This window comes from Bufo gargarizans, chromosome 9 (assembly GCF_014858855.1).
Source record: "Bufo gargarizans isolate SCDJY-AF-19 chromosome 9, ASM1485885v1, whole genome shotgun sequence".
NCBI lineage: Eukaryota > Metazoa > Chordata > Amphibia > Anura > Bufonidae > Bufo > Bufo gargarizans.
The window spans coordinates 177,368,188-177,389,937 of record NC_058088.1 but is presented as its reverse complement, the minus strand read 5'-3'; the positions used below and the strand labels follow the sequence as shown (position 1 = coordinate 177,389,937).

The 21,750-nt window shown below is 51.4% G+C and overlaps 1 protein-coding gene across 1 annotated transcript in view; it reads right to left on the bottom strand.

The window, feature by feature from the left end:
- Positions 1-2,057: 2,057 nt before the first annotated feature.
- Positions 2,058-21,750, bottom strand: part of KDM5C (lysine demethylase 5C) — a 46,909-nt gene continuing 27,216 nt past the window's right edge. The window contains 6 exon segments of the mRNA XM_044305388.1: positions 2,058-2,991; positions 3,464-3,682; positions 10,812-11,014; positions 11,102-11,156; positions 15,734-16,255; positions 16,330-16,470. Coding sequence (XP_044161323.1) covers positions 2,980-2,991; positions 3,464-3,682; positions 10,812-11,014; positions 11,102-11,156; positions 15,734-16,255; positions 16,330-16,470 — 1,152 coding nt within the window. The 3' untranslated portion in view covers positions 2,058-2,979.

The following is a 21,750-nucleotide window of genomic DNA, read 5'->3' as shown; positions in this document are numbered from 1 at the left end:
ATTAATTGGCAAGGCACAGGGTAATTATACCTTCTGCTGAGCAATTTCATTCACAATGACGACACGTGACCCAGCTTAGGGCGGGTTCACATCACCTTTTATGCCTCAATTTGACGCATAAGTTAGATTTAAAAAAAATAAAACTTTTTTTTTCAGATTCTGCAAGATACATGAATGTGGTGTTCTGCATTATTTTTTTATTTTTAGAATTAAAACTCTATGGTGAATGGATGCCACTGTGTGGCATCTGTTTATACGTTAAAGGATGGGGGGAAAACATGATGTAAACCCAGACTTCTAGACCAATGTACTGTCTGAAAGTGCCACTATACTTGAATTCAACTTTTGAAATGTCCCTATAACGTATTAAAAGTTTGGATAGGGCCAGAGCGCTGAGCCTCACCCACGATCTCTAGAATAAGGGCAGAGAAGCGCTTGCTCATCACGAGACGGGCCCATAGACTTTCTATTGAGTTCGTCTGGCTTCCTGTCCTGCAGTGAAGGAAGAGAACGTGATAAGAGTGCTTCTCTCCCCTCGTTCTAGATATGAGAGGGGTCTCTGCACTCAGACCCCTCTCATATCTAAACTTGTGATATGGCCTTATAACATATGAAGTGTTTCATGAATGTGCAGTGCCACTATAAAGTCCACTACGAGAGGCCTCCCGGTTTCTTCTCTCTAGCTGTTCCTCAATAATACAAAGTGAAGATTTAAAATCCCCTTGAAGAATAATCCTTTCCACCATTATACAGCCAGATGCACGGTCACAAGGCTAGTAATCAGCCATATCTGAATACAGTCTAATGGTGCAGAACTGACGCTAGTTTCCCACATTCTGCCCACCATGATTTACAATCACAATTTACACCTACCCAGGTCGATTGCATTTACATTCACTCTGGAACTCCCACCTATTCACAATTTATATCGAAATTCTCCGTACATCAGGGTGACATATTGTATCAGCTTCAATCTAAGGGCCAACCTGTGAATGATCACCCCTTAAAGGGAACCTGTCATCAACGTTATGCTGACCTCACTGAGGGCAGCATAAAGTAGTGACAGAAATGCTGATGTCAGCGATGTGTCACTCAGGAGCTAAAAGTAAGTGGTTGCTGAGAACCAGCATCATAATCATTGCAGCCCAGGCCTTGAAGAGTCACATCTACCTGAGAAGAGTCCTGGTTATACATAATCTCCTGCTCTCTCGCCCATCTGCTGATGATGATTGGCAGTTCTCTCCTAGAGAGAGAGAAAACTAGGTAGAAGCCGGTCAGCCATCAGCAGGAGAGAAGGAATTCATGAATGACCAGGACTCTTCTCAGGTGGCCGGGACTCTTCTCCAGGCACAGTCTACAATGATTGTGTTGTTGGTTCTCGGCAACCACTTACTTTTAACTTACAAATTACAGAACCGCTGAAATCAACTCGCCTGTCTCTACTTTATACTGCCGCTAGTGTGGGTAGCATAAAGTTGATGACAGGTTCCCTTTAAAAGCAAATATCCACCTTTTAAGATATCCTAGCGATCAAAGCTTCATTTTTCCAATACAGAGACAGGCACTAGCAACCTCCGACATTCCAGCTGTTGTGAAACTACAACTCCCCACATGCACACCTCACAATAACCATAAAAGTTAATGCAGCATGCTGGGAGTTGTAGTTTGACAACAGAGGTTGCTGATCGCTGCACTAAAGGGGAACCTACGGCACACCGTTTCATTTTCAATAAACAGTATGCGGTTAGCTCCCTCTAGTGGTGGATGCAGGTAGATAAGTTTTGACAATCCCTGTGCAGGGCATTTTTTTTTTTTTTAGGACAACTGACCATTCAAGAAGCCACAGTGATTTTGACAGTACTTTATGAATTATTGAAAATAGTGAGATATTCAAAGCATCACCTATTAAGGATTGTTATTACCAGTTACCAGACCCTAATTAACAAAGCAATACTTCCAGTCAAACAATGGTAATAAGTTAAATCATTCTGGGTAAGGAAGGGGGGGGGGGGGCGGACACCTCACCAGCACAAACCAAAGTCCCAGGAGGCCTGCAATCTTGTGAAACATAATTTATGTAAAATAAACATCTGCAATACTGAGGTATAGCACAGCTTGGGAGTCTGCCTGGCAAAGCAAACTGAAAGACAGCATCCAAAAACCCCTACCGTTATTTCTACACGTCAGAAAAGAAAACTCTCCAGAAGAGCCTTCAGGGAATTTTTTTTTTTTTTTTTCATTTTTTTTTTCATTTTACATCTTTCTAAAAAAAAAAAAAAATTTTTTTTTAAAAAAAAACAAACAAAAACAAAGTGTTCTCAAGAAAGTGAAGTCATTTTACAGGGATGGGAAGTGCAGAGCGCCCCCTTAGATCCTGAACTACTGGGTGAGACAGGAGGGAAGCCGGGCAGTTAGTGAAACTATAAACCACAAGGAGAAGGGAATAAATAAAAAGGTGTGTCCCCAAAAACCAACCACTGTTATAGCTTCCTTAGTGACAGAAGTCCCTCGCCCCATGCAGAGCCGGATGCCGATACTGGTCAAGTGTGTGATTTCGTGTCTCGGAGGCCGGATTGCACATGCTTGCCTGGGCGGGACCTCACCCTGCAGGATCTGTGGGGGGAAAAACTTGCCAGAATTTGCATCTTGTCTCCAAATGGAGCTAATTGCTTGACGTCAGGCAAAAAGAGGAAGAGATGTTCTTGGAATCCTAGAGTCTTTTACGCAGAGGTTTATCATCTGTCATGAAGAAGTAGCACCAGCTTCCACTAAGTGTCCCCAGAAAGAAGTACTCCCCTCCTTTTCCAGGAGACGAGCGAGTGTAGAACAGAGAATTGCTGTGTAAGAGGTAGAGGGGTTTCTAGGTCTCGTCACCCCTATGGCCGCCTCTAACCATTCATCAGTGAGGTAAGACTCAAGACTGGTGGGGAGTGTTACTGTCCCGATTGATATCGTGTCAGGTCCTCTTCATGATGAATGTCACAAGCGCTGCTAGCAAGAAAGAAAAAAAACGGATTTAGTGTCAAAGTTCAGCGCTAGATACAGGCTGCTAAGAAAAAGTAGGCTTCCTGTTTTATGTAATAAATCCCTGCATCTTGGTAATAAATTGTATGCCTCAATTGGTTCTCTGCTTGCTGTCAGTGAACATTCTTGTATCTATCCAGTAAAGTAGTACAGATCTTCTACTTCTCACATCTGAGCACGTGCTTCAAAATGTACCCAAATCAGACTATTCGCTGAGCAAACAGCCTGGACTCCAGACTGACACACTGTAGCAAACTATCAGGACCTAGCCCAAAAGAGTCACCTCCATTAAGGATCTACGAGAAGCACACTACATATCAGGGGATTGTCTGCTTCTAGTTACTGTCTGGTTTCCAGATCATTCACAAACAGCCGTCACGTCTGACTCCTTGGGGCTCATGGACAATGGGCGATTGTAACAACGAGCCCCATTTCTCACCTCTCCATTCTGATTGCTTTCAGCACCATTTTTCCTTGGACTCTCCTTCTCGGCCATCACGTCCTGAGATCGGTCACTGCGGCTTCTCTTTGGTCCCAGCTCCTCTTTCTGGAGTGTTGGGGGCAGGAAACCACCGTCTGCCCTCTCGCTCCTCCTCTTTTTCTTCTTTTCTTGGTCTTTTCCCTTCAGTCGATTGGTTCTTCGTTCACACCGTTCTATCTGTTAGAGGACAGGAAGATTTTTAAATCCAGTTTCTGAGAATGAAATCCTTTGCTGCACAACTCAAATACATCAAGCTGAAACTCCACACACAATGGAGGAGATCATACACCATGTACTCGTAGCCCCCCCATTTATGGGTTTCTTGCATGTACACGTATCGCAGCACCCAGAGAGGTGGTCGAGAGCAGCGACTCAGCAGGAGCAATTAAAAGGGCTGTCTGGGTGTTTAAGGCCTCGTTCACATTTCTATTTTTCGTGTGCAGTCTGCATTTTCCATGGACAGCACTTGTATCAATTTTTCTGTTCACACATTATTAGTTTTTTACTGACCATGGGCTCAGTGGGTGGGGGGGAAATAATTTAAAAATCACTGAGAAATGCGCTACTTTGGTCCATGATGCATACCAAACACGTCCACTGAAGTCTATAGATCAGTGAAAAATAGATTTTTTTGTACTCACCGTAAAATCCTTTTCTCGTAGTAGGCATTGGGGGACACAGCACCATGGGTATATGCCCAGCTGCCACTAGTAGGCTGACACTAGAAACAAAAAAGTGTTGGCTCCTCCCAGGTGGGCTATACCCCTCTGCCAAAGCCAAGAGATATCAGTCGGTACAAAAGCAGTAGGAACACCACACCTGAACCAAAAAGAAAAACTGAAAGCCAACAAGTCTTCAACTGGGGAGACCAGACGACCACGCAGGCAACGACGGGACCACAAACAAGAAGCAACTCAAAGGGTGGGATCTGTGTCCCCCAATGCCTACTATGAGAAAAGGATTTTACGGCGAGTACAAAAAAAATACATTTTTCTCGTGCATGGCATTGGGGGACACAGCACCATGGGACGTCCAAAAGCAGTCCCCGAGGGAGGGAAGAAAAAACGCCATGCCGCCAATCTAAAGCACAGCTGCTTGCAGAACCTTGCGCCCCAGGCTGGCGTCAGTAGAAGCCAAGGAATGAATATGGTAAAACTTTGAGAAAGTGTGAACAGACGCCCAGGTGGCGGCCCTGCAGACCTGGGAAGTCGATGCCTGATGACGCACCGCCCAGGAAGCCCCAACGGCCCTAGTCGAATGAGCAGTCAACCTGTAAGGGGGAGCACGGCCCTTAGCGACATAGGCCTCCTTGACGGCCGACCGAACCCAGCGAGAGATGGTGGCCTTGGAGGCAGCCAAACCCCTACGAGGGCCCGACGGGACCACAAAAAGGGAGTCCGAGCGACGGAAGGGTTCCGTGAGGCGAAGATACAGGCCAAGAGCCCGAACAACATCCAGGCAATGGAGGGACTTCTCCCTAGGGTGAGAAGGATTAGGGCAGAAAGAAGGAAGGACGGTTTCCTCATTAATATGAAACGAGACCACCTTCGGCAAAAAGGGAGGGAACTGGGCGCAAAACTACCTTATCCTGATGAAACACCAGGAAAGGCGAACGGCAAGAAAGCGCCGCCAATTCAGAGACCCAGCGGATGGAGGTGACTGCCACGAGAAAGGCCACCTTGAACGAAACAGAGATCTCTGCCAAGGGCTCGAAGGGCGAAGACTGAAGGGCGTCGAGGACGAGATTCAGATCCCACGGCTCCTCCGGGAAACTAAAGGGAGGGGCTCGGCGGGCAATGCCCTGTAGAAAAGTCCTCAACTGAGCACGTGAAGCCACAGGTCGCTAGGAAGAGGACCGATAGGGCCGAAATCTGCCCCCTGAGAGAAGCCAGGCGAAGACCCTTCTCAAAACCGGCCTGAAGAAAGGCCAGAATGTTAGAGACGGAGAAACGGAGAGGGCGAAAACTCCTGGACTCGCACCAGGCAAAATACGCTCTCCAGGTCCGGTAGCAAATGCGGGCCGACTGGGGCTTGCGAGCGTGAAGCATCGTCTGGATGACCGAATCAGAGAGTCCACGGGCCTTCAGGACCGCGATCTCAACAGCCACGCCGTCAAACGAAGCTGAGGTAAATTCGGGTGGAACAGAGGGCCTTGAGAAAGGAGATCGTGGCGCAGAGGAAGTCGCCACGTAACGTCGGCAAGCAGAATCACCAGATCTGCAGTACCACGCCCTGCGGGGCCAATTCGGAGCCACCAGGATCGCCGGCTGCCTTGAGACGCTTGAGGACTCGGGGCAGGAGGGGAATGGGGGGGGGGGGGGGGGGGCTGGGGAAACAGGTTCAGAAGGTCGAACTGAGACCAAACCAGAACTAGGGTGTCGACCGCGAAAGCCTGAGGGTCCCTTGATCACGCGACATAGCGCGGAAGCCTGTGGTTGAGGCGCGACGCGAAGAGATCCACGTCCGGAGTTCCCAACGGTGACAAAGTTGGAGGAACACTTCTGGGTGGAGAGACCATTCGCCCGGGTCGACGAGCTGACTGAGGAAGTCCGCCGCCAAATTGTCGAACCTGGGAATGTGCACGTCGGATAGGACGGGAACATTCCTCTCCGCCCACCTCAGGATATGGGAGGCTTCCTTTAGGGCCATCACACTCCTGATGCCCCCCTGGTGGTTCAGATAGGCCACGGCGGTGAAGTTGTCCGTCTGAACCCGGATCGGGAGACCGCGGAGGCACGGGGTCCAGTGAGACAGTGCCAGGAAAATTGCCCTGAGCTCGAGAACATTGATCGGCAGGGAAGACTCCTGAGCAGACCAAAGACCCTGGACCGTGAGGGACTTGAAGACCGCCCCCCAACCCAGAGAGGCTGGCGTCCGTCGTGATCACCCGCCAACTGGGGGGGGGGGGGGGGGGGGAGCAAGGACGCCGTCCGAGGATTCAGCCACCATCCTGGCGAAGCTGAGGAGGGAGAAGAGTCCGGCGATCGAGGCCTGCCAGGGACTTGTCCCACCTGGATAGGATGAACAGCTGAAGGTCCCGGGAGTGGAATTGGGAGTAGGGAATGGCTTTGAAAGAGGCCACCATCCTCCCCAGGATGCGCATACATGTCCTGATGGTCAGAGAGGACAGGCTGCGGAGACGAGTCACCCCCGCCTGAAGAGAGGCAAATTTTTTCCGGAGGAAGGAACACCGGCCTGAGGAGAGTGTCGAAAATCATGCCTAGAAAGAGCATCCTCCGGCAAGGGACGAGAGAGGACTTGGAGTGGTTGATGAGCCACCCGAATTGGGCAAGAGCCGAAAGGGTGATGTGTAGGCTGGACCGGTTGTCCTCCAATGACGGGGCCCGAATCAGCAGGTCGTCCAGATAAGGCACCAAGGCGACCCCCCTGGCACGGAGAAGGGCCACGAGAGGCGCTAGCACCTTGGTGAAAACCCTCGGAGCGGAGGCCAGGCCCAAGGGCAGGGCGTCAAATGAAGAGAACCCACCGCGAAGCGAAGGAACTTTTGATGGGAGAGGGCAATGGGGACGTGCAGATAAGCATCCTGGATGTCGATGGACGACAGGAACTCGTCCGCCTCCAGGGAGGCGATCACCGACCGGAGGGATTCAATACGAAAATGACGGACCCGGACGAAGTGATTGAGCGCATTCAGGTCCAGAATTGGACGGAGCGAACCGTAAACAGATTAGAGTAGAAACCCCGATGACCCCTAGAGAGCCAAGGGAACGAATGGGCTGAAAAAACTCTTCTGCCCTGGCGGGAGACCTGGGACCTGGGGGGGGGGGGGGCGACGTCAGGAAGAACCGTCCCGACGGAAGATCGGAAAATTCGATCTTGTACCCAGAGGAAACCACCTCCAGAACCCAAGCGTCTTCCACGCTTGCTTGCCAGACGCTCTGAAAGGGCAAGCAGGCGCCCTCCCACCTTGACAGAGTCATGCGGAAGGAGGCTTAGCGGACTGGGGACGAGCAGGTTTGGGCTTGGCATGCCAAGAGGGCATGGCCTTGAAGGAAGGCCTGGTGGTCTGAACGGGCCCGAAAGGAACGAAAGGACTGCGCCCGAGAGGACTAACCAGGGAAGAGACGGCGGCGAGGCTGGTTCTGGGGGAGAAGGGAGCATTAACCACCAGTGGCCTCAGAGATGAGCTCCTCCAAACGCTTCCCAAAGAGCTTCCCACGAGAAAGGGAAGGGAAATTAGAGCCTTCTTGGAGGCGGAATCCGCCCCCCCCCTCCTCCTAAGAACAATGCCAGATGGTACGGCGGATGGCCACAGAGTTAGCGGCCACACGCCCGGAGTGGCGGGCTGATTCCATAGAGGCATCGCAAAGAAACTTGGACGCCTGGTAGATTTGAGAGGCAAGGACTGCCAGCTCCCCCTGGACGGAGTCTGGAGGTAAGGCCCGGACAAGCTGTTTTGCCCAGATAGCACACTCCTTAGCCACCCAGGAGGCAGCAAACGCAGGACAGATGGCGGCACCCGCTGCCACGAAAACAGACTTGGCCAAAGAGTCGACCCGTTTCAGCCAGGGGAAGGGTAGTAAGCTGTCACCAGGCGAGCAACCTGAGGGTCTACCTGAGGAGGAACCGTCCAAAGATTGACGGATTCCTCAGAAAAAGGATAAGGGACATCCGAGGCCTTGGTAAGGTGAAGGCGCCGATCGGGGTGACGCCACGCCTTAGCCAGAAGTGCGTCAAGATCCTTGCACGATTCGGGAAAACCACAGCACCTCTGATTCAGAATCAGAAGCGGAGGAGTCCCCAGGAGCGTCTGAAGAAGAAATCTCGCCCGTCTCAGACCTATCCGGGGAATGATCCGGGGTAGCTGAGGAAAGAGTGGGACCCGGCCGAGACTGTACGAGCTCGCTTGCAGGACCGCATGCCAGAGCTAGAACGGACGTCCCCAGCGGGGAGAGTCCCTGCCAGAGGCGGCTGCAATTTGAGCAGGCAGACTGTCCAAGGACTGCGCCAGGGATTGGGAGAGGCTGGCAAGGTTGCCTATGGCTTGGGACAGGGTAGCAGCCCATTCCAGAAGAACCAATAAAGAGGGAGCCGCAGGGGCAGAGTGGGCGGGCCTGGGGGTGAGGCACTGCGCGCAGAGAGGTAGACTGGCCGCATGGGAACTTCCTATTGCACATGGTAACATGCATAATGAGTGGAAATGGCGGCAGGGGGAGTGGGGTCCCGACCAGAAGAAGACATGAGGGCGGATGGAGGAGCCTGCAAAGGAAAAAGTCAGCCAAAGGCTGCCTACCAGAACCAATGGTGCTGTGTCCGGCAAAGAAACTATCGCAGAGATGCTGCCGAAAAACAGAGAGGATCCGGCCTGCAGGAAGGAAGCCAGAAGCGGAATGCCCCCACAGCAGCCTGCGCAGATCCAAGCGCCTTCCAAGGGCACCACCCAGAGAGGGAAGGAGAAAGAAAAAAACCCGGGAAGAGAAAACGGAGGCGGAGCTCCGCCCGAGACCTTGGATTAAGGACATGCGGCCGGCAACGGACGCCCGCGATCGCGGTGACGTCCGGAAGAGCAGCCGGAGCGAGGACACAGCTCGGATGCGCGGGGGGCTCGAAGTAGGGCAGGTAGGAGCAGGCAATAACCCCCCTCAGTGCGAGAGCGCACCGATCGCCGCGATAATGCCGTCTTAAAGGGGCCAGGCCCAGAAAGAAACATGTGCCCCCTAGGAGACCCGGCCCAAAAGAACCCATGGGGTTGAGTAGGTGCTGCAGATGTGCTGCACATGTGCCCACTTGCCCAAAAGCAGCCGTCGTAAAGGGCCAGGCCCAGGAAAAAAACATGTGCCTCCTGCTGTGCCCAACAGCTATTCCAAGGAGAAGGGAGAGAAGGAGGGAAGGGGTTGGGGGGGGGGGGGGGGTTACAGGGTCCCCGAAATGGATCCGGATCCCTACTCACCTTCCGACATCTTCAGGCGCGGCAATGACCACCCCCTCGGCGGACTCAACACGGGATCCGTGGGTCCACCGGAATTCCACTGCGGAAGCAGATCAAACGGGGACTGGGTGGCTGCCAGGTACATAGGTACGCGCACGCAGGGGGGGGGGGGGCAACTAAAGTGGAACACGATGGAGCCACCACTGCAGCAGGCCGAAACCTGCAGAGAAAAATAAAATAAAAAAGATGAAAAATAAAAATAGCAGGATGACCTGCGAAAAAAAGACAGCAGGTCATGTCTGCCTCCTACGGACACTAGAACTAGACCGATATCTCTCGGCTTTGGCAGAGGGGTATAGCCCACCTGGGAGGAGCCAACACTTTGTTTCTAGTGTCAGCCTCCTAGTGGCAGCTGGGCATATACCCATGGTGCTGTGTCCCCCAATGCCATGCACGAGAAACCAAAACAGACGATTCAACAAAAACTTCATGGATGTAACATGGACTGATTTTTTCACTGACATGAAACTGACACGGAAATGTGAACAAGGCCTAATACTTCCTAGACCAGTGACAACACGTTCATTGGTCACATGGCCAATGTGCAGCTCAGTCCCATTTAAAGGGGTTGTCCAGGTTCAGAGCTGAACCTGGACAGCCCTCCATTTTCACCCCAGCAGCCCCCCTGACATGAGCATCGGAGCAGTTCATGCTCCGATGCTCTCCTTTGCCCTGCGCTAAATCGCGCAGGGCAAAGGCATTTTTCAGAGTTCCGGTGCTCTCCATGGGGCTGACAGGAACCCCGGTGACGTCACCGGCACTGATGGGCGGGATTTAGCGCTGCCCTAGCCAGTAAAACGGCTAGGGCAGAGCTAAAGCCCGCCCCTCAGAGCCGGTGACGTCACCGAACACACTGCTGGGCGGAAGTTACCGCCCGGCAGTGTGTTATTAAAAACAAAAGAGCCTGTGCCCTGCGCGATCTAGCGCAGGGCACTGGAGCGCATCGGAGCATGAGATGCTCCGATGCTAGGCTCAGGGGGGCTGCCGGGGTGAAAATAACCCCTTTAAGTGAATTGGCCTCGACTGCGACACCAAGCACGGGCACTATACAATGTACTGTACTGTGCTTGGCGAGCTGGGAAAAAGCTGTGGCACAAACAGCTGACCGACAGTGGTGTCAGGTCATCAATATCGGATTGGCCGGGGTCAAACCTATTAAAAAAAAAACACACAGGAAACCCTTTAACAAATGATCATCATGCAGTGTGAAGGGATACGACATCCACATCATAAGGAATGGTCATCATGCAGAAGTTGACCACTTTGCCAGCGGCCTCTCCGAGAGCAGACCTACACTTCATTCAATTTTCCTGTAAAATAAGCGATTAATAATTCTGTTTCACGAACTTGTGTTACCTCTATCAGAGTCCGCAGCTTCTCCACTGGCGGTGTCTGGGACGCCTGTAGTAGCCTAGAAATAGTAAGTTCTTCCTCAAGTGTCACTTCAAGTAGGTCCCCTTCCAACATTAGGTCATCCAGCAGAGCTCGAGACGCAATAGAAATATCCAATACTGGCTTCCTGTCGATACGAGGGAGCAGAGCTGCCACCGCATCCAAGTCTGGAAAGAGGAGGTATGTACAATGGAATTAGGACACATCCAACATGGCCACTGGATTAGCAGAGAGGATATAGGTGCTTACGTTACCTGGCATAGCACAAGTGCCATTTTCTGAATGACCATCTCCATTCTCATGGGGAACCTGTTCAGAAACCGGTAAAGCAAGGGAGACGCAGTTTAGTAATGAACACTTGCGATATATTATATACGTCTTCTTTAGCCTGTCCTCACCAGGGCACGGTAAGAGAGGTCTGCACCGGCCTATTCCACTCTCCCATTCTAATAAACATGCATGTTCAGATGAGAAGAGCGGACATGCTTACGTATGAGACAGGAGCTGTTGACGGCCATCTCTCGTATAAGGCCAGGTAAGGACCATTGTGTTTTCTAAAGAAAGAAATCCCGGCAGTCGCATCTTACTTTTCGGTTATACTTTTAATTAAATTCCACATGTTGCATAGCGTATACAAGGACGCGTTTCGGCTATTGTGCCTTTGTTAACAGGACCTGTTGACGAAGGCACAATAGCCAAAACGCGTCCTTGTATACGCTATGCAACATGTGGAATTAGCATACCCGAAAAGTAAGATACGACTGCTGGGATTTTTCTTCAGTTACATGTTGAGCCCGCTCCTTCCTGTCGCAGCGTCCCACCACGGATTTGGTGCTGGCCAGATATTGCTAATTGTTTATTCTAAATGTCCAGTGCCGAGAAAACACAGTCTCCAGGGCACTTGTTAGAGCATGACCCAGCAGAATCAAACTTCATGTTCCAACTATTCCTAGTAATAAAAGTCCCCCCCAAAAAACAAACATGTCTGTTGTGCTCTCCCCAGGCTCTGGGCTAGTGCTGTCAGCAGTTTTGTATGGAGAAAACTGCTGACAGACACCTGTTAAGGCAAAATCTAAAATTCAGAGACATATCTTAACTATTAGCAACTAGAAAACACCACAATACCAAAGCTTCCAAAAAAAAAAAAACTGCACCTAAAAAGCTTCTCACGTCTCAAAGGGTCACAGAGTTTTCAGAAAACCTTTGATCGGTCAGAGACATATGAAAAAGTTTTGAATCGCTACAATGAGGAGAGAAGCGCTGAAATATCCCAATCTCAATAAAAAGGCTATGGACGAGAGTGTGATGTGAGCGTTTCTTTCCTTGTTCTAGCGATCAGAGGGGTCTCAGCACTCAGACCCCCACAAATGAAAACTTTTGACAAGTCTGCATAACATATCAAATGTTTTTTGAAAACGGTGACCCTTTAAATCCCCGGCTGTTCTAGCTCTGATGTGTTCGTTCCCTTTTCCTGTAGCAGTGATGTGCCGCACATGCCATCGCCACTGCTGAAGATGCAAGTGTCGTGAACACGCTGCAGGCAGGGACAGCAACCAAAGAACGTCAGGAAGCAGCTGGGGATTTAACAGGCTAGCAACCTTTACTGCATGGAGTTTAATTTGTAACCCCCAGATGACCCCTTTCCTACAGTCAGCTTTTCTCTAAGAAACCAGAAGAATGTATGGGTCTCAAATGCTGGAATAATCCATATACAGCTGTATGAAATTCAGCCCCACCATGGTGGCAGGAGGTAACAGATGTGCAAATCGTAGAATGGGGGAGCCAAGGTAGTGCTCTGCATTAAAGGAAAAAAAGCATCCCATCCTCCGGTATATTAGGGCAGGGAGTCTCAACCTGCCGCCGTCCAGCTGTTGCAAAACTACATTCTCTGAGAGTTGTAGGATGTCCGGGCATGCTGGGAGTTGTAGTTTTGCAACAGCTGGTGGGCCGCAGGTTGGGCATGCCTGTATTAGGGTAATACTCCACAGGCAATGCTGGTCTGTAGCGGTATCACAGAGTTCATGATGCATATGTTGTGATCGCTCTTGTATTTATTAGAAACTGAGCTGTTAGTAATAAAGGACTGAGCGATCGCCCTCTGACAGGGCCGCACGTCTGCCATGACAGCACTGCTTAAAGGGGTTGGTCAAGACCCCACTGAATTTCTCCAGACGTCTGTATACTGTCTTCCAGCTGTTTTATTACAGGGTCAGTGGAATACTCACCTGTCATCCTCTGCATCCATGGACTGGCAAGATGGGACTGTCCCTCAGTACCTGGAATTCTGTGCAAATGGCAAGTAGACTTGTCCAGCGTACACGTAGGTACAGGCAGCAGAAACCCTTCTATCTGCGCATGCACCACAAAATGTGGATTTGCTGTGCCTGCACAGAATTACAGGTAGCCAGGAATAGCCAGAGGAAGCACCATCGCGCCAGTCCATGGAGGCAGAGGATGACAAGTGAGCAGGCTTCCTCCAGTGGTACCGGGGCAGCTGGGGGATTGTATACAGACATATATGGCTTGCATACATACATAACCGTTTATGGCATTTGATGAAATACCATGGGAAACTGGCCAACCCCTTTAAACCCTGCTAAAGACCACACAGAAATGCGAGTTACATAGTAAAGTATGACTTTTAAAGGGGACCCATCACTGTGAAAATGCAGTGCAAACTGCGGGCAGCATGCTATAGAGCAGAAGGAGATGAGCAGATTGAGATCTAGATTTGTGGGGAAAGATTCAGTAAAACTTGCAATTTATACATTTAAACGTCTGGTTTTTCTACACTCAGGAGTCACATGCATGGTCCTATGCAGTGGGTTGCCACCAGATCTCTGCCAGTCCCAATTATAGTGAATGGGACCGGACGGAGATGCTGGAATGCAGAGAGATTCAGTATACAGTCTGCCGAATCTAAAAATGGCAGTGTGAAACGGGCCTAAAAGTCTGCCGTCAGTCAGTAACTAGGTTTAAATGAATAACATACAGTTTAACTTTTCCCATCAGTTGTGTCCGACCAGGTGTTTTTTTTTGCGGAGCTGGACACATGCGATATATGTGCACCTACTGCACAGGTCTGTCATCTATAGGCTGATGGCACCGGACAGGAATAAGGCATGCAGCCGGAGCTATTTGACAGCCGCAATCACAAGCGTTACGCCTACTGAATATGAACAACCCCATAGAAAAGTATGGGATCAGTTGTACCTTCAGAAACCAAGCCGGATCATCTGACATAGGTGACAGAGCCCAAAGTGCTACATGTCAGGGATCCCCATGACAAACACTCCTGCCCAGGGTTCATTGATTCAGTTACAGGAGCATGGTCCAGATCAACATTTTCATCCACATGGATGTTCACATCCTAACCATTATTATTCTTCAAGTTAGGTGATGGACATTGAACTGGTTAATTTAACCCACTGAAGTTGAACCTTCAGCGCAGTTGGCCTATAAGGACACTGCACCGGTAGCCTTACAAGCACTTGAAACCTAGTTACATAAGAAACGGTTTAAAATTTCTTCTTCACATTTTTCAAGGATTTCAATATAAAGTTTGCTTAAAGGGCTTCTGTCACCCCCACTAAACAGTTTTTTTTTTTTTTGATTGACAGGGCCAGGGAACGGGATCGTCCTCTGCTGGCCCTGTCTTCTATCAAGATCTCGCGCCTGCCCCGTAACGGTATTCAGTCGGCGCAGGCGCACTGAGGCGGCCGCTCGCTCGGCCGCTCCATCCTCAATGCGCCTGCGCCGATGACGTCACATCTACACCCGGCGCAGGCGCATTGAGGATGGAGCGGCCGCCTCAGTGCGCCTGCGCCGATTGAAGACAGGTACGGCGCAGGCGCGAGATTTTGGATGCAAACAGGGCCAGCAGAGAACGATCCCGTTCCCTGGCCCTGTCAATCAACATGCAGAGGGCGCGTCTTTAGGATCGGAGGATGCGGCTTCTACCAGCAAGTAGCCGCCCTACTTGCTGGTAGCAAGGTAATTTGCATATTTTAAAAGCACGTTTTAAACCAAATCTACTGGACCAAAATGATTAATTAGATCATGTAGGCATAAACTGCAGTGTAGGGATTATAAGTAAACAAAAAAAAACAAAAAAAAAAAAACACGGTTTAGTGGGGTGACCGAAGCCCTTTAAGGAAGTGCAGTCATATTTAGACACCTGCGGAGCCACGTCCAATAGGCGGCGCTAGAAAACCATCCCTTCTTTCTTAAAAGACACCTTAAGAAAGAAGCATTGCCATGGAGCATTGCCCATAAGTCTTCATACAGGACTGGTCTCTAAGAAGATTCAGCACCGCGTCTAATATACTTTCACATCTGCGATTTCAATTCCGGCTTTGAGATCCGGCAGAAACTGTTCAGTTTTGTCCCTATTCATTGTCAATGGGGGCAAAACTGATCAGGGTGCACAAGTATGCATTCATTCCGTTTTGTTGCCGGACTCAAAACTGCTGCAAGCTGTGGTTTTGTGTCTGGTTTGGGAAACAGAACAAACCATATCTGGCATGAAAAAAATCAATGCAAGTCAGTGGTGTCGAATCTGTTTTTTTTTTTTTGTTTGTTAGCAAAACAAAACGGATCCGGCGCCCAGTGACTTACAATCATTTGCATACAGGATCTGGTTTGTTCAGTTTTGATTTAATACAACCGGATCCAGCCAAACCCAAAGCATCCGGATGTATTAAATGGCACGGATCCAAATTTCTGCATCTAATCTGCTGTGTAAATAGACTTCATCTTCAAGCCATGTGCGCTGTGACCAGATATGTTCAGGTGGGGATTCAAGAAAAGAGTAAAAACTACTTAGCATATCCCCATCTTCAACCCCCTGTGATATACAGTGTAATCACTCCCACAAAGCCACTTACAGGGTTTTGCTCATTGCAGGTAGTCTCCCTCAGCGCCTGTGGGTCCTTATGATTTTGTATTCGCTTTCTTTTCTCTGCCAGGGTTGTGGCACCATTAGCTATTTCTGGTGTTGCCAGCACCCTGCGAGCTCGATCCTGCCAGCTCATTGCTCTTTCTGTTAAACACTGCAGCGCTTCTCCCTCTGGTAAGCGCACTGACAATTTCTGAAGAGCAACCAACAAAGAAAGAATAGTCTGAAGCCGAGGCCGCCGTGAGCGCACACAGAGGGGGCACAAAAACCGACTGTCCCATTCCCACCAAGCAAGAGATGGAGAGGAGTGTCCCCCACGATGAGAAGAGAGTCTAGGCCCAGGGACACACAGCCCATGAAACATGTCCTGGCAAAGATCGCAACGCAGCATAAGCTCCCCTGCAGGTTCTCCACACACGCAAACACAACCCCTCTCCAGCGAGGAATTCATAGTCCGTAGTCTCAGAATGCCAGCTTTTTCTTTCTGTTCCCCTTCTTTAAAGGCCAGGACCTGCATGGATGGACACGAGTCAATACAAACACTTCAATATGCCAAATGCAAGTAGTAGGATCCTCATCACTTACAATGCATCCAGGATCTCGCAGATCTTGTGCCGACAGCCCCAGGCTCTCAATATCGGATCGATACAAGCCATGTTCCTTCTCTTTCCTCCATTGGAATCTCTTGCCAGTACCTGAAGAAACCTCTGCACTTGGGCACAGAACCTGCAATAATGAGAACATCAATTACCTTCCTACAGAGGAACACCAGAAGGGCACCATAGATGATGGCAAATGAACAGCCACTTCCACAGAAAGGATGGGGTTGATTCTTGCAGGATTTGTGGAGGGATACTCTCCCACCCAATCGATGACGTGGAGCAACGCCAAGGCAACCATCCAACACCCAGTGAGTATCGTGCATGGGTCTATTTCTAACTAATTGAACTCTAAGTGTTAATATTTTACGTGACTAATATGGAGTTACTGTGAACATTTCCTGCCTGTCCAGACAAAAATCAAGATCCACATACAAAGAACTGGTACTATAGATGGCAATTAACTAGATTAACAACACGCGGAAAGGCTGAAGAAACCCAAAAAGAAGAGTCACCAGATGGCCATCCGACCAAGGCAGCGGTCAAAATAGAGCAAGAATAGGGCATTGTGCGCTAAAGGAATAGTTCTAAAAATTACAAATGTTTCCATTATTTAATCTATATTTACTATTCTATAGCTTTCTATATGGCAAAAAAAATATATACATAATAAACATACTTGCACCCAGCTAAACTTAAAGGGCTTCTGTCACCCCACTAAACAGTTTTTTTGTTTACTTATAATATATAATCTAATTAATCATTTCGGTTCAGTAGATTCTGTTAAAAAACGAGATTTTTGTGAACTCACCTTGTAAAATCTCTTTCTCGCTTTATTCATTGGGGGACACAGGACCATGGGTATAGCTTGCTGCTGCCACTAGGAGGCGACACTAGGCTGAAAGCTGTTTGCTCCTCCCCTGCAGGCTATACCCCCTCCAGCCTGGAGAGAGCATATCAGTTTGTGCTTCAGCAGTAGGAGAAACATACCGAAACAAAACAAAAAACAGGAAGACCACAGTCCAACCGAACAACCGAACCGGACCTCAGTCCCAACCGGCAACTTGGACCACTGGTCTCAGTAGAAACCAACAACAATGGGTGGGTGCTGTGTCCCCCAATGAATAAAGCGAGAAAGAGATTTTACAAGGTGAGTTCACAAAAATCTCGTTTTCTCGCTCATATCATTGGGGGACACAGGACCATGGGACGTCCTAAAGCAGTCCCCGGGGTGGGAAACCACTGACATCACATCCCACAGGTGAGACACTACACTGCGGCCTGTAAGATCCTACGGCCAAGAGCAGCATCCGCCGATGCGAACGAATGCACCTTGTAAAACTTGGTGAAGGTGTGCAACGAAGACCAAGTTGCTGCCTTACACAGTTGAGACGCCGAAGCGTGGTGAAAGTGTGCCCAAGAAGCCCCGACCGCCCTGGTCGAGTGAGCCGTGATACCAGGTGGAGGAACCCTGCCCTTGGAGCGGTAGGCCTCGTGGATGGCCAATCTAATCCACCGCCCAATCGCCACCTTGGATGCCGCCAAACCTTTACGAGGACCCTCCGGAACCAGGAACAGGGAGTCCGCTCGCCTAAAGGAGGCCACCGCGGCCAGGTAGATCCGTAAGGCCCGCACCACATCCAAACGATGAAGCGCCACCTCTCTAGGATGGGAAGGCTTAGGACAAAGCGATGGGAGGACAATGTCCTCATTGACATGGAACGCCGACACCACCTTCGGCAGAAACGACGGCACCGTCCGGAGCACCACCTTATCCTGATGGAACACCAAGAAGGGCTCCTTGCACGACAGTGCCGCCAGTTCCGACACCCGACGTATGGACGTAATGGCAACTAGAAATGCGACCTTCCATGACAACAGGCGAAGGGAGACCTCTCGCAAGGGTTCAAACGGCTCGGACTGAAGTGCCACCAGCACCAAATTCAGATCCCAGGAATGCAACGGTGGCCGATATGGAACCGTGGTGTGCGCAACCCCCTGCATGAAAGTCTTGACCAGGCCCAGCACCGCCAGCGTACGCTGGAAAAAAAATGGAAAGGGCCGAAACCTGTCCTTTCAACGAACTCAGGGCCAGACCCAGCTCCAAACCCGCCTGAAGAAAAGCCAACACCGTAGGGAGGGAAAACCTCCTAGAGGGGAGGTCCCTGTCCTCGCAGAATTTCAGGAACGACTTCCACGTACGATAGTAGATCTTCGCGGAGGAGGGCTTCCGAGCCCGAATCATCGTGCGAACGACCGCATCCGAGAAACCCCTTTTCTTCAGCAGGAAGGTTTCAATAGCCACGCCGTCAAACGCAGCGTATGTAAACCCTGGTGGAAGACCGGGCCCTGTGAGAGCAGGTCGGGCCTGAGTGGAAGAGGCCACGGCGCGTCCCCCAGGAGCAGAACGAGCTCCGAGTACCAAGCTCGGAGCGGCCAATCTGGGGCAATCAGGAGCGTTTGAACACCCTCCATCCTGATTCTGCGAAGAATCCGCGGTAGGAGCGGCAGCGGCGGGAACACGTACAGAAAACTGAAGTCGTCCCACGGTGCCACGAGTGCGTCCACGTCGTAGGCCATCGGATCCCTTGCGCGAGACAGGAAGCACGGGAGTTTGTGGTTCAACCGAGATGCCATTAGGTCCACTTCCGGGCGACCCCACCGGAGACAAAGGGTCCTCGAACACCTCCGGGTGGAGAGCCCACTCCCCCGAGTCCACCGTCGTACGGCTGAGGAAATCTGCCGTCCAATTGTCCACACCCGGGATGAAGATCGCCGATACCACTGGGACATGGGCTTCCGCCCACTGCAGAATCCTCGCGGCCTCGTCCATCACCGCTCCGCTGCGCGTCCCCCCCTGGTGATTGATGTAGGCAACCGCTGTGGCGTTGTCCGACTGTATCCTGACCGGACGGCCCCGCAACTCGTTGGTCCAATGGCAAAGGGAGAGGTAGATGGCCCGGAGCTCCAGGATATTGATGGGCAGTTTGGACTCAGACAGAGACCAGACTCCTTGGGCTGTCCGAGTACCGAAGACCCCTCCCCAACCACGGAGGCTGGCGTCGGTCGTAATCACGGTCCATGACACCGGCAGGAACGACTTCCCTGACGACAGGTGGTCCGGAACCAACCACCAGGCGAGAGCCTCGCGAACAGGCTGAGACAGCGAGATCCTGAGGTCCAGTGAATCCCGGGACTTGTCCCAGGAGGACAGGATGAGCCGCTGAAACTCCCTGGTGTGGAACTGGGCGAACGGTACCGCCTCGAATGAGGCCACCATCATCCCCAGAACTCGCATGCAGTTGCGAATCGATACCTTGCGACGCCGGGTGAGCAGGACCACCGCATTCTGAATGCCCGATCTCTTGTCCAGAGGGAGACGCACCACGGCAGTCTCGGAATCCAGAGTCATACCCAGGAACCTGATCCGAGTGGTCGGAGACAGGCATGACTTCCTTCGGTTGAGAATCCAACCAAAGAGAGCGAGCGTGCTCATCGTAATCCGAAGGCTGTCTGCGCATTGCGACGCTGACGGGGCTTTGACTAAGATGTCGTCCAGGTATGGGAGAAGGGTAATGCCTCTGGACCGCAGAATCCCCAGAAGGGGTGCCAGAACCTTCGTGAACACCCGCGGGGCCGTCGCCAGACCGAACGGCAGAGCGACGAACTGGAAGTGATCCGACTGGATGGCAAAATCGGAGGAAACGTTGGTGCGTGGTAGCGATAGGTATGTGGAGATACGCATCTTGCACGTCCAAAGATGCCATGTGCTCCCCCTGCACCAATGAGGCCACAACGGAACGAAGAGATTCCATCCTGAACCTCTGAACCCGTAGATAGCGGTTCAGAAGTTTGAGGTCCAGCACCGGTCTCACATCACCCTCCTTCTTGGGGACCACAAACAGGTTGGAATAAAAACCTGTGAAACGCTCTTCCGGAGGTACCGGAGAAATCACCCCCCGCAGAAGTAAGGACTGGACGGCGTTCAAGAAAGCCGCGGCCCGGACGGGATCTGAATTCTATTTTGTAGCCCGAAGAAACTACCTCGAGCGCCCACGCGTCCGGAATGTGGGCGTGCCAAATGTCCTGAAACAGGAGAAGACGCCCCCCCACCTGAGCGGGTGGGGACAAACCTTCATGCGGAAGGCTGCTTACTTGGCGCTGTGCGAGGTTGCTGGGCACGCGGACGCCAGGCCTGCTGGGGCTTAAAGGACGGGCCTTTCCGCCGATCCTGGTTGGGTGTTCCCGCCGCGGAGGTGGGAACTGAACGGGTGCCCGAGAAACGGCGAAAGGACTGGAAGCGCGAAGACGCCGACCTGGACTGAAAGGGCCGCTTCGCTTTGGGTTGGGGCAGATGGGTGCTTTTCCCACCTGTAGCTTCTGAGATTATCACATCCAGTTTCGGCCCAAAAAGCCGAGCCCCAGAAAACGGAAGCTTTAAGAGAGAGCGTTTAGAGGAAGAATCAGCCTTCCAGGCCTTGAGCCATAGCTCCCGGCGGACCGAAGTGGCGAGGGCTGAGGCACGGGCAACCATCGACCCAGCATCCAGTGCTGCTTCACAGATATATTTCCCTGCATGGGAAATTTGGAGCGCAGACAACTTGAGTTCAGCAGGCGGGAGGTTGGACAAAATGTCCTGACTCAACCGGAGGGACCACTCCGAAACCGCCTTGGCTACCCAGGCGGATGCGAAAATCGGACGCAGTGCCGAACCGCTCGCCGTAAAGATTGACTTGGAGAGCGACTCAACGCGACGGTCCACCGGATCCTGGAGCGAAGAGCCATCCGCTACCGGAATGGTTGTAGATTTCGCCAGGCGAGCCACCGGCGGGTCCACCTTCGGCGAGGAGGACCATAGTTCCACGGTCTCGCGTGGAAAGGGGTAGAGAAGGTCTAGACGTTTTGGGATAACAAAACGCAAACCCGGCTGGTCCCAAGCCTTGTTAACCACAATAGAAAAATCTTCGTGTAACGGGAACGCCTTGGGGGTCTGTTTCGCACGCAGAAACGACACCCCTTGTTGGCTAGTGGAGGGAAGGTCCTCCTGAACCCGGAAGGTGTCCCTTATCGCCGAAATCAGGCTATCCACCATGGAAGCAATCTGAGAAGAGTGCTCCAGGTCCATATCCGCATCCGAATCCCCAAGCTCGCCCTCAGACAGTGCGTCGCCTAACAGGGAGGACGCCTGTGACTGGGATCCAGGAGTAGGGGGGGATGCTGAGGCGTCAGAGGAGGAACGGTTGCCTGCCCTGGGGCGCTTGCTAGGAGGTCTGCCTCTGGTTTGCGTGCAATGAGGTTGCGCGGATTGCACCGGTGGTGATTTCTCCACTAACCGACCCAGCAATGAAAGGGTGGAATGGGATATCTTAGAGAGGTCCTCCACTGCCCGTGACAGAGACCTAGCCCA